Below are 12,652 nucleotides of genomic sequence, written 5' to 3'. Positions count from 1 at the left end.
CACAGGGGACAGTATGCATTTCCCTACCGACAACAAATGCCTTCCTCTCTCTCTGACAGAACATGCTGGGACCTGACGGAGGTAGGGGCAGGCAGCAGCTCCACGGGGGCCGGAGCAACAGGACATAGGTGGGATTTGTTGCACACTCACCTGGCAAGCTATGCCCATGCCTCTGCCAATATTTTAGCAACTATTAGACAAATGCTGGAGGGCTGGCAGCTGGATCAGAGCCAGAAGGTCTTAATGCAGGGTTCTTTATCACAGACAATGGCTCTAATATGGTAAAGGCAGTATCTGGGGGAGAAGGAAACATTCAGTTAGAAAAACTGGAGGGCTTTCAACAGGAAGAGAGAATGAGAGCTAAGGTGCTGCACTGTTTTGGTGTCCTTGGAAAAGCAGGTAACAGAAACTAGAACCTCCGGCTACAAACCCCAGAGAGATACTCACTACGGTATGTGATCCATACTGTGAAAGGGAGACTTGCCAAGAAGCTGATACACATGAAGAACTTGCTGACCGAGGAGGCCTGTCAACTAGAGCACCAGAGGTTGAATTGGAGGAGGGATGTTGCACAGGAAGAAACACCATCATTGCTCAGGCCAGACAGTAGTGCAAGACAGAGCAGCACCATGTCATCACCATCTAACACTCCCTCGTGCTCAGTAAAACAAACCATCCTCATGTCTGTACCAGGCGTTTGCAAAAGCAGCTGGGAAGAAGGACATGTCAGACAGCAGCTCGAATCTTGGTGATATGCTATCTCGCAGAGGCCATGGGACATGGACACAGATGTGCTTGGCATGTTGGTCCCACAAGTCCAGCATCTGGCCAGACCTAGCATTCTCTTGCCCACCAAGGAATGTCCCCAGCAAAAGAGTGTTTCCCATGACAGAGGATATTGTAAGCCCTCATTGCTCCAGACTGTCACCACCCTTGATGGAGAAGCTGGTGCTCCTGAAAACTAATATGCCTTTGCTTGGATTTCAGATTTGCAATGTGAGTGGCAATACGGATAAAAGGAATTTGAAGGTCTTGTAGCTAATCTGTCTGCCTGCTGTGCATCAAATACCAGCAATGGTGACTGCATCTGAGTCCCCAACACTACCAGTTGGGTCACACTTCAACAACCACACTGCTGCTGCTGTCCCAGGCCTGATATGCCAGAGTCAGGGCTGGAACACATGACATGCTGAGTCCTGCTGTGTCTCCAACGCTGCCAGTTGGGTCACACACACCTTGGTTTCTCCTGCCATTTCTTTAGCAATATCATCAGGGCCAACACAATTTATCCCTTCTGCCTGCCTAGCCCTTAGCAACAAGCTTATGCAGGATACTTCAGGCCTTGGTGGATATGGAGCATCGGATGCTGCAGCTGGAAGTGTCAGGCCATGGTGCTCATGGCTGGCACAAGACAGGCTTTTGCAGGATATGTTAGGCCTGAGTGGATATGGTGGAGCATGGGATGCTACAGCTGGAAGTGTCAGGCTACGGTGTTCATGGTTTTTCACAAACACTACTACTGGGGCATATCTCCACTGAGATCCTCTGCCTCCTTGGCTGCAAATACCACCACTGAGGCCAGACATATCCTGTATAAGCCTGTCTTGTTCCAAACATGGAGCCTCTGGGAGACAGTTTTTTGAAAAGGAGCTTAAGTTATTACAAAGAAGGCAGTAGAATGTTCCTGTGTGGCTCTGAATTTGTGGAACAAATTGTCTAACAAGTGTCATTACCAATTATTTGCTTTTGTTGGCACCTAAAGGCATGGCTGTTTGAATAAACTCACTAAGCTTCAGGCTTTCTTGATTGAATTGACCTGCCTTTTGTATAAATTATTGAATGATTAAATATTAGCAATTACTGTAAAGTTGTGATAGGAATTTCTTATGTAGTTGTACATTTTTTGAGGTTTTATATTTGTATTTGACAGCTTTTATATTTATTATAACATAACATGGTTATTTTGAGGACGTAGTTTAAAAAAATAAATAAATAAAAATTTTTAAAGTTTTGCTTGCTCAGTGTTAAACTAAAACACACTTGCATCAAAATATGTTCGAGGTAACCCTTACTTTGGGAAGGTTATTTATTCTTCAGGACTGCTCCAGTTAGCACTTCTCATATAACTTTACTTTCTCTATCTCAAGGGTGAAATCCTTTTGTGGGGGAAAGCTCTTATGGCCCAGGCGGTGGTGCATTTCTCCTTGGGTTCTGTTAGATGCGGCATCTCAAGGGGTGAGATACTGGGACAAACCAGGCAGGACAATGCACTAGGTGTTATCAACTCTTTAACTAAGCACTATGTGTACTGATTCTTTAACCATTACATTTTTCCATAAAGGTGAAATTATAGCTGCTTGATTTAGAGGTAACTTTCTTCTTCTGGGTAGATGACCTTTAAAATCATCATGGGGAAACTTTGCCCAGATACCAGAGATAAAAGTGCACAAAGCTTTCCCAGTGGCCAAACTGGAATCCTATTGGGGGTGGGGGGATCCTCTCAAACACAAAAAGTCCTTCCTGAGTCTAGTTTAATCAGACACCACCCAACCTGTCCTGGTCCCATGGCATGGAGATCCGGTGTGGAAACGCCATAGATCTTGTTCCTTACTTCTTGGTTTTGCTATTTGTGACTTGTCTTGCAGGAAAAGTCTCTAAAACATGGGAATCGGGCTGTCTAAACCCTGGATCCCCATGTGGAGGACTGAATCTAAAAGCTCCCCACAAATAATATCCAAAAGACTTTCTTAACTCAAAAATCTAGTTGCATCAGTCATCAAAACTTAACTCATAAGGTGCTGTCACCAGTCTTGCCCACTGAGAAGCAGAGTGGAGCTCATGGGTCTTCAGTCCTCTGAATGACAGTCCCCAAAGGGAATCCAACCCAAAAATCTATCTCCCTGTAACTAATAGTAGAGGGACCCTCTGGCAGGGAATGCACGATGAGTTCTCTTCTCTTCAAAAATAAGAAGCATGGTAAGTCTGGGATGCTAACCAGGGTGTAGAAAAGGGACATCATCACTGCACTGAGGCTATATAAAACTGACCACACAGAATATTAAAATGGCTTCACTAAATGGGCACAGGCAACCAATTCCAGCCTTCCAGATTGGGAGGGGCTGATGGGGATGGAAGGCTCACAGAGATGCTGTTTCTAAACAGGGATCTAGGGCTATCTAGTAGCTGACTGAGGGGGCACCACACACGAAGTGAAATGCTACTTCTCTTGTACATGCTATACAGCAGATCTCCCAGGTTAGACTGTAACTTGAAGAAACTGGTGAAGAGGAAAGTACCAGTAAAACATGGAAATGCAACGAAGAATCATTCTTGCAGTACTTAAACTCTAGGGCTGGAGTAGTCGGCTCGTCAGAAAAGATGGATTTTTTTTTTTTTTTTTAAGAGGGATGACTAAAATATGCAAATTGAGCAGCTCTGATCTGACACTATCTGCCTTCTTCAGTACAATTATTCATCACATATGAAGTGACAATATCAGATTTGAAATTGAAGGAGCACTGAGCACTCAAATTTCGATACCTAAGTTAGGCATCTATAGACAGATGATTATAGACAATAAAAGTGAGACTTGCTATTCACTGGCCCAAGTTGGACACCCAACATTAGAAATCTGTGCTGAGCACCTTAATTTGTGCCCCTGACTTGTCCCTGCATCTGGTCCTGTGTCCCACTTTTTTTTTTTTTTTTTTTTTTTAACCTAAATTTATGTACCGAGCCCAGGAATATTATTTTAATAGCTAGATCCAGGTTCCTAAATATTTGTTAAAACCTCCTCTGAACTGGAGATGATAGCTTATTCTTCGTGGTTCAAAATGTCAAGGTGACTTGGTTCATATGGAAGCTAACTTGACTTAGGAAACACATTTTATGTCTCTCTATAGGACTGTATCGAGTTAGCTAGTACTGAACTGTTTTGAACTTCTACAGCTTCCATTCTGCCTTGTGTGTGTATTTGCTTCCTGTTTCTGTGTAAAGGTAAGGATCTCTTTCTTTCTTCCCCTATTTCTCTTTGGCTGCACCTCTCGCCCCTGATTAAATAGAAAGTAAAAATACATATTGCTGGTCCACACCCTGTGCTGGTGAGTGTCTCAGTTTTTGGATTTTGAAGTGTGTGTGATTTTTTTTTTTTTTTTTCCTCCTGATTTTTTTCTGATTCCTTTAGTACTGTTGAGGATGGGAAACACCCCTGTCCTAGGAAAGGCTAGGAAGAGAACCCAATTTTCCAATTTACATCCTGTGGTTGGAGTGACATCTCTGTGTGACTTGAGATTTATGGAGAGTTTGTGATTGGTCTTTTTTTTTTTTTGGGTGGAGGGTGGGAAGGAAATTTCTTGTCCTCCTTTCTCCCCAAAAGTGTGTGTGGGAAGTTCCCCCCCGGCTACTGACTTTGAGACTTTCAGCCGTAAAGAACCAGTTATCATCTGAGAAGAGAGCTGAAAGTAGAACTTTATCTGGAGACCACCTCCCCCGCCTCATACACACATGCGTCTCTGTTCCTGGAAGAGAAAGGACTGAGAAGATGGGAGCCTTTGGAGAACCATTCAGCTAGGGGACCCTATTCATGCTGGAAGTCTTTCTTTCTATACCCTGAAATGCAGAATATCTCAGAGCCTACTATACTGAGGGACATAGCCATAGATTAAGCTGAATTTAGATCTTATGCTGAACATGGATATTTCAGTGAGGAAATGTCTGGTGCCAATGTATAACTTAACACAGTTCTACAGTAAACAACATTTTTATTTTTTTTTACATTCAGCCTGTGTTCTTGTACCCTGTTTCCCCGAAAATAAGACAGTGTCTTATATTAATTTTTGCTACCAAAGATGCACTAGGCCTTATTTTCAGGGGATGTCTTATTTTTCCATGAAGAAGAATTCACATACCGGTATATTGTTGAACAAAAAAATGAACTCGCTCCTCTAGGGCCTGCTGTCCCTGCCTCGGTGCCTGTATTCAACTACTTCTGCCTGCTGGGATCATTTTTAACTTGCTTCCTTTTCTCCATTGGGAGAAACTGAAAGGTGGAGGCTGCTGCTGATTCAAACCTAGAAAATGACCACTGATGTTACTGAATCCTGAGAGAACGGGACATTGAGCACATTGTCCATTTCCATCCATTCTTCTCCATTCATTTGTTGATCTTTGAGAGAATGCAGAAGAAAGGAAACTTAGACTAATCTGATTAATTTGATTCCTTCCTTCTTATAGCAATTTGTATGAGATTTTATTAATCTAGATGTCCAATTATATCACCAATATATAGGGCAGTTGCTGAACAAAACAAAGCTTGCATTCTCTTCCCTTTTGGGCTTGCGTGCTCACAGAATCACAGATTGACTGAAAAAGAAGAGTGACGCTCTTTATACAGTAATTTTAAAAAATGCAAGCTGCGTCTACGCCCCATACGACGTTTGGCATCACGGCATGTGACGTCACGCATTGAGCGGCCCAATCGCACGCACAGGGGCCGCTTTCGCCCGTGTAGGCATCCACCTTCGCCGGGAGGCAGGGGAGCCGCGATCTGTCTCCGGAGGAGGGCTGTGAAAAAAGTAAGTCACTTCGTTGCTTTACCGTACACTGCCAGTCCTCTCCCCTCCTCCCGGAGCAAGGCTGCTTTTCGCGCCTTGCTTCGGGAGGAGGGGAGAGGACTGGCAATCCCGAGCGTAGGATTGCCCGTCCTCTCTCCCCTCTCTTGCAACTTTTTTTTTTTTTTGCTTTTTCGCTTTTTTTGCGCTTTCGTTGCTTCGGGAGGAGGGGAGAGGACTGGGGCTGCCCCGGAGACCAGCACCCATGGACGTGGCCAGGGCAGGTGAGCGGGGGCTGGGGGAAAGTTTGCCGCCTACCCTTACCCCTGCCTCTAACGCAGGGGTAAGGGTAGACGGTAAGTTAGCAGGTTAAATGCGCGGCAAAACGGCAGGGGCGTGTGTTACTGTATGGGAGGGAATACTGTAGCTAATTCGATCGTTTACATGAATTATGTGCTAGGTCTTACTTTCGGGGGAGGTCTTATATTTAGCAATCTGGCAAAACCTCTACGAGGTCTTATTTTCAGGGAAACACGGTACCAGTAAATTACAGAATTAAGATCAGAGAACATCTACAGTGAAAACTTTCACTCTATGCTCTGGGCCTTGGAGGTATTCCACCCCCATTCAGAGAATTCACACCAGGGTTAAAGGGACTTGGTTTAAACTTAGCTCTGGGACAGAGTATGATCCCCCACATTCATAGCACACCCTACCCAAGGTCTGTGCTCTAACCAGGAAAGAGGCTGCTTTGGGGAATTGGCAGACTGACAAATGTCAATCTGATCTAGGTATTTTAACTTTTTGGTGTAATACCAACCATTTCTTATGCAAAATGGTTTCATCTAACAGTAAGAAGTGACTTTCACACTTCAGACAAGTGTCCTTTCTCTCAGGTTTCAAGGTCTCACTTCCAGACATCTGAGGATTTTATACAATGACTCAAATTTTAATCTTAAAATATGGTTAAACTGACCCATGTTCAATACACTGGAAATGAGAGCTGTTTTTCATCCTCAAACACAAGTTGCTCACCCTAGTTTTAGATTGAGATTCTACCCTCCTGGGTAGACTTCATAATGTGATGCATGGATTTCAGACTCAGAAAGGCAATGATTTCCATGCTTATTTGATACTGTTTGAGGAAATTTCTTCCTCAGATTGCTCAGAACATTTAATCTTGAAGATTTCAGAATCTATTTAGGTAGCCTGTTTCTTTTTCTTTTATTGAGTAGATGAACATCTGATTCTGATCTAACCATGCATGCTCTTGAGTCTTGCATGATTTTACTACTACCTATCTCCTCCTCCTCCCCCCACCTCTGGCTCCCCAAATTTTCAACTGTGCTGTTATTGTGATACAAGTGAATTACAAAGGGAATAAAAGTTAGGGAGAAAATTAACTTCATTATTGCCTTCTTTTAGATAGATCTTTTATTTGAATTTGTTAATCACCCATATCCTGGGCGATGTACATAAAAACAATCATAATGATACAAAGCGGGATCAAAATTCACAGCATCAACAGAACACACACAAACAGGAACCTTCTGCAGACTTAATAGAATGCCTGTCTGAATAGCTATGTTTTTAGTAGAGTCGTAAAGGTCTTAGCGCTGTCTATTAAACATAGAGCTTTGGGAAGAAAGTTCCAGATGACTGGGGTGGCCACAGAGAAAGCACAGTCTCTCTGGAAACACGAAGTCTCTTGCAATGGTGAGGGCACATCTAAAAGGCCTTGTTGTGCAGATCGAAGCTGACGGGAGGGACAGTAAAGCTGTAAAAGAGCATTGTTCCATGGTGAAGCATCTGACGAGACAAGGTTAAATGTGATATTTGCAATCTTATACTTTAAATGTGTTCTGCAATCGGAAGCCAGAGTAATTCGGAGAGCACTGGAGTGTTGTGTTCACACTTATTAATGCTGGTGACAAATCGTGCTGTGGCATTTAGCAGTAGTTGGAGGGATGTAAGCACTGCTGCAGGAAAACCAAGAAGAGTGGAGTTGCAATAATCTGCCAAAGGTAGGATGGATGCCTATACCACTGTTTGGAAGTCTGCTTTCTCTAGCAAGTGTTTAAGGCCACAAAGCATGCGAAGTTTAAAAAAGCCTGCTTTAATTTTGTTTTTGACAAACAGATGAAAAGATAAACAAGGGTCAAATAAGACACCCAGGTTGTGTATACAAGGGTTCAGTGAAAATGAGATTGTCTGTCTGTATTGTGCTAGAATCGTGATGGATTTTTGACAAGTGTATGAGTCAACAGCCATTGAGTTTTTGATAAATTTAGTGACATATTACAGAAAAATAGTCATTGCTTGATGGTGGATACACACAGATTTACTAGATTAACTGTTTCAGCCCATGAGGGGCGCACACAAATGGAAAAACTGGATGTCGTCTGCATTCAGTTTATATCCATCACACAGACTGGATAATATTTTGCATAAAGGTGTGAGAGGTACGTGTTAAAAAGCATGGCTGATAATGCTGAACCTTGGGGCAGTCCTATAGTGAATTTGGCCCATGAGAGGCCTTTTTGTTAAATTCAACGTGCTGAAATTGATGAGACAGGTAAATCACTGTAGCACTGTTCCGGAAATGCCTCAGTCTCAGATGATGTATAAGAATGGCGTGATCAATGGTGTCGAATACTGCTGTGATGTCTAACACCAGGATATAGCTATGGCCTGAGTAAATACCTCTTCTTGAAGTGTCCATGAGAGACAAAATTAACAGTTTGGCACTTAAAGATTTTTGGAATCCAAACTGGGGGTCCAAAATTTGAGACTTGATGAGATCGGTCAGTTGAATGAGAATGCTACTTTCAATAAGTTTTAGCTAAAGAGAAGGGTGAGATGAGATAGGCCTGAAGTAATTGAGATTTGCTGGGTCTAAGGTGTTCTTTTTTTCAAGAGAGTTTGACCACTGCTTTCTTCAGGGGTTCAGGGATTGAGCCCTCAGATAGTGATAGGTTGACTAGGACATGTAAAGATGGTAAAGTGTCTTTAATCCCCTTTCAGTATTATGTTATATGGATTCAGAGAACTTTGAGCTGGGTTAAGTTTGGAAATCTTTGCTGTTCACTGGAGTGCAGGTTCTAATAGTTCTAAAACTGGAATGCAATTGAATTTGTGACTATTTTTGTTTACCAGGTGTTGCTGAACACAGTGACTTGCTACATCTACTTTTAGTCTACATGTAATCTTCACTAGCATGCAACTGCTGCTAACTTACCTTCCACCTGCTCAGCACTCTGTGTCAGTCAGACTTAATGCACTACTTTGTCTGAATACAGATTGATCTTTGTAGCTATTTTTAGTTATAATTGAGGATGCACTCTTTAATTAGGACTACCAACGCCAGATCAAATGAGTGCTCCAATTAAGTGTGGCGTGAAATTCCTGAACAGAGTGAACCACAGATGGCACAAGACAGTCTTGTAAAACATAAATTGTATTCAAGCTGATCTAGTAAATTACCTCACTACAATATGTACACAGTGTAAAGTCTTATTTAACATAGGAAATAACTTCCCCCCCTAACTTCTCTAAACTGGGCTGTGGGGAATTAATTTAAAGTGCTACTGTTCCTCTTTCTAGTTATAATAGTGATCTCATTCTGGTCCTCATGAATCATGGAAGTCTGGTTTTCTTAAGTAAAATAAGTCTAACCATAAAAGCCAATGCAGGCAGATATTCTGAAGGCTAGATTTATGCCCCTTTAGAAACAGATTTTCAGCTTCATTTCATGGATAAATGGTAATAAACCAATCTAGAGAATGTTGTGGGTTAAAATGAAATAAAACATCCTTCAGCCCTATAGCCCTCTCTTTAGAAAACAGGGACGTGTTCTCAAAAGCATATGCACTATACTCCATTTGATTGTTTTAAAATGTATAACCTCCAAAGTCTTCAGTTATTCTTTAGTACAGTGGTTCTCAACTCTGTCCTACAGGACAGATTTTCAGGATAGCTACAAAGAAAATACCTGAAATTTGCATGCAGTAGACGCAGTGCATGCAACACTCTCATACATATACATATTCCTTAAGGATATCCTGGCTGGGTGATCCTGCAGGACCAGCCTGAGAAACTAACAAAGTAGTTGTAGTATGTATGTAGAGATGATGCCTTTACGGAGTTAACATACACATTTTAAGACGTAAGCTTCTAGGACCACTACAGCCTTTTCTTCAGGCAATGACGCTGCACTGTAAAACATTCATTAGCTTAATAGATATGTGACCCATCACTAATACAGTCCCCAGTATTTTTCCATCATTAGGCCTTGGGAGAGGGGTTTTGCATTTTGGAATCCTCCCCTTGCCAGAACCCCACCTTTTTTGGGAGATGGGATTCTGTGGGATATATATATAACCTCTTGGACCATGCTCAATAGTCAGAGGGTTAGGTGCAGGAGAAGGAGCCAGTAATCCCTCTCAGGATCTCAGCGGAGAGAGAGCTAGAAGCTGAAGGAACTGGATTTCACCTCTTGATCTCGGAGCAGAGAGGAGGTAGAGGATAGCTGTTTTGGAGAGATTCATCCAGAGTCTCAACAGAGAAGTATTTGACTTCTGGAGATTTTTTGACTTTTTGGTCTGAAGAGAAGGGTTGCCTTCGGTCTCTGAGGATTGGGATTGGATATCGTTTTGCCCAAGCACCCAGACAAGCGAGAGTGGAGAGAAATTAGGAGGATTTTGAGAAATGGAATAAAGAGCCTCTGTGCTGGGTAACTGATTACAGTTCAATGTTTTGGGAAGTTTGGAATCCACTTCTGATATATTTGGATTGGTGATATTTTTCGAACAGATTAGCTGATGCTGGAAGTCATGTTTTGGTTGTCCCACCCAGCTAGTGAGGAAATATTGGCCGAGAATGAAGGTGCAAGAGAGAGGGTGGTGATGAGAAGGTTCACCATGGCCAAGGAAACTCCGTTTTTTATTTTGGCTATCTGCTGATTTTCAGTTTTTGCCCAGACCCCTTTCAACTTGTAGTAAAAGATGTATGCTATGTTTTATTTTATTAATTGTTTGTGCGGTACAATGCACAGTTTTGGTGCTCTGCTTAGTATTGATTGTTTTCAAAACAAGTGATATATAAGCACTTTTAAATAAAATAAATGTTTGAACACCACTTCTGGACTCCTTACGAAGTTTTTCTTGCTGCTTACAGTGCAAGGGCTGAAAGGATGGACACTGGGTTGAGACTTATTTTCTGCCTATTCTACTCAATTTGTTTCCTTGCTCCTTTCTGGACAATATTGCACCTTGGTGAGATTTTTTCCCCCTCCAGTGTGAGCCGTGAGTAAGCCAGAGAGTGATTTGCGTCCAGGGCCCCAGAAGAAAATTCTTCCTCCCCGTCCTGATTCAAACCCAGACCCATGGCATCCCTAGTTGAGGATAAAGCACCAGATTGGGGGAGGGAGGACCTGCTACAGATATGTACCCAATGTTTCTGATTTCTGTAACTAATTTTATTTCTGCCAGACTAAGGGCACTTCTCTTTTCTACTGTGATATACTGGGTACAGAAGGAATTAAGAGTTCTAGTATTTTTATTTATTCTTTTCAAGTAATCATGAAAACTTGAAAACGTTAAAGCTAAATTAAGGTCATCATACATACTTCTTTTTCCATCTCTCTATAAATATCTATATCTATAGTGTGTGTGCCTGGAGTATCTTAGTGATTCTGCTCCTATATTCTTACCAGGAGTAAGTCTAGTGAGTAGATTGGATGAGGGAGCAGTGCTGTCAATAGCCAATCAGTGCCTTGGGCAGTAGGGGGAGGGGGGTATGGGTCTGGTCCTCGCTTGGATGATGCAGTCATCCAGCTGGGGTTCCTCTTTAAGGTAGCTCTAATCCAGCAACTGGGTAACTGTTTGGTAGAGCTGCTAATATGGTGGTGGTATAGAGCATTAGCGCCTCACCCTTTGAGGTGTGCTGGTGCCCCTCACCCCCCATCAGAGTGGTTGCCTGTCACAAACTGATAGCTTTGTGAGGAAGAGTAACTACAACGAAATGTTAGAAATGCTTCTTCCCTTAATTTGCACTATGCATTGCATGCCGTAGATTTTCTTGCCCATTTTCTATAGGAACGAGATAATATAATTTGACATTCTTGCTAAAAACGATCTAGCACTAAAAACGTGTACGATGCTGCCTAAGTCATGGTTTATATTTTTAGGTTGCAGAAAATGGAAAAAGAGAAAAGCAACACTTTGAATTGCTCAAACTCAACTAGTCACAGCACAGCCACAACTTCGAGCACTCACTCTAATGGGACAAGCCTGGATGCCAAAAAAACCATTAAAAGTAAGTTAACCTACTGAAACAAGAGGGAAAATCTCCAAAAATAGTGGATTAGATGGTTCTTAAAACATAGGTGACTTAATTTACAATCACCTTCATACTAATTAAAGTATTTTATTTTATTTATTTATTTGCAGAAATTGCCCCAATCATGGCAAAGACAATGAGAGCTTTCAAGAACAGGGTTGGACCACGTTAAATTAAAATGTGACATGGCCTTCTCCCCTCTAGTATTGGTATTTGATTAACTTTAAATATCTTTACAAATCCAGAAGAAGAACTTCAAATCAATTCAATTGTACATATTTTTACAAAGAATCACTGCTTAGACATTGAAATGTGTGTACATGTTGATTTAAGACTGAAAATAAACCAGGTAGTTAAGTTGCCTCTGCTTTTTGTTTTCATCTTTTCTTTTTCATGGATTGATAAAACCTCTCAGCAAATCGTTTCTCGCATTAGAAACTAACATGGAGCAAGGCCCTTCATGTGCTTTGATACTTTCATTTTTGTTAGAAAGCCCTAGATTGGCATTACAAAGCACTATGATTAAATCACAAGAGGTCAGTATTTCTGCATGGATTTAAACATGTTCAATTGCATAGTTAAGTCTGAATCTGTTTTTGTATGAGAGATGGTATTAACCCTTCAGCTTTCTGCACATGTGCTGATCTGTATTATTGGTTTAACACATTCAGTGAATTGAAGGATGGGAGGAAGTGCAATTTTACTATCTGTGATGCAGAAGTGTTGAGGGAAACTTCTTTAAAATGCTGGTGCTATGCACAGTT

The 12,652-nt window shown here is 41.8% G+C and overlaps 1 protein-coding gene across 5 annotated transcripts in view; it reads left to right on the top strand.

Annotated features, from left to right (window-relative positions):
• LOC115087943 (elongin-A-like) overlaps nucleotides 1-12,250 on the top strand; it is a 78,216-nt gene extending 65,966 nt beyond the window's left edge. For 4 of the 5 annotated variants that reach the window (XM_029595708.1, XM_029595707.1, XM_029595709.1 and 1 more), the window contains 2 exons: nucleotides 11,737-11,864; nucleotides 11,999-12,250. In XM_029595708.1, coding sequence (XP_029451568.1) covers nucleotides 11,737-11,864; nucleotides 11,999-12,060 — 190 coding nt within the window. In that variant the 3' untranslated portion in view covers nucleotides 12,061-12,250. Of the gene's footprint in view, nucleotides 1-3,902; nucleotides 3,997-11,736; nucleotides 11,865-11,998 lie in introns of those variants that run through there. The other variant, XR_003855668.1, reaches the window with a different exon arrangement.
• The last annotated feature ends 402 nt before the right edge of the window (nucleotides 12,251-12,652 follow it).

This window comes from Rhinatrema bivittatum, chromosome 3, assembly GCF_901001135.1.
Source record: "Rhinatrema bivittatum chromosome 3, aRhiBiv1.1, whole genome shotgun sequence".
Lineage (NCBI taxonomy): Eukaryota > Metazoa > Chordata > Amphibia > Gymnophiona > Rhinatrematidae > Rhinatrema > Rhinatrema bivittatum.
The sequence above is the reverse complement of the archived record's forward strand: the minus strand, read 5'-3'. Positions and strand labels throughout refer to the sequence as shown.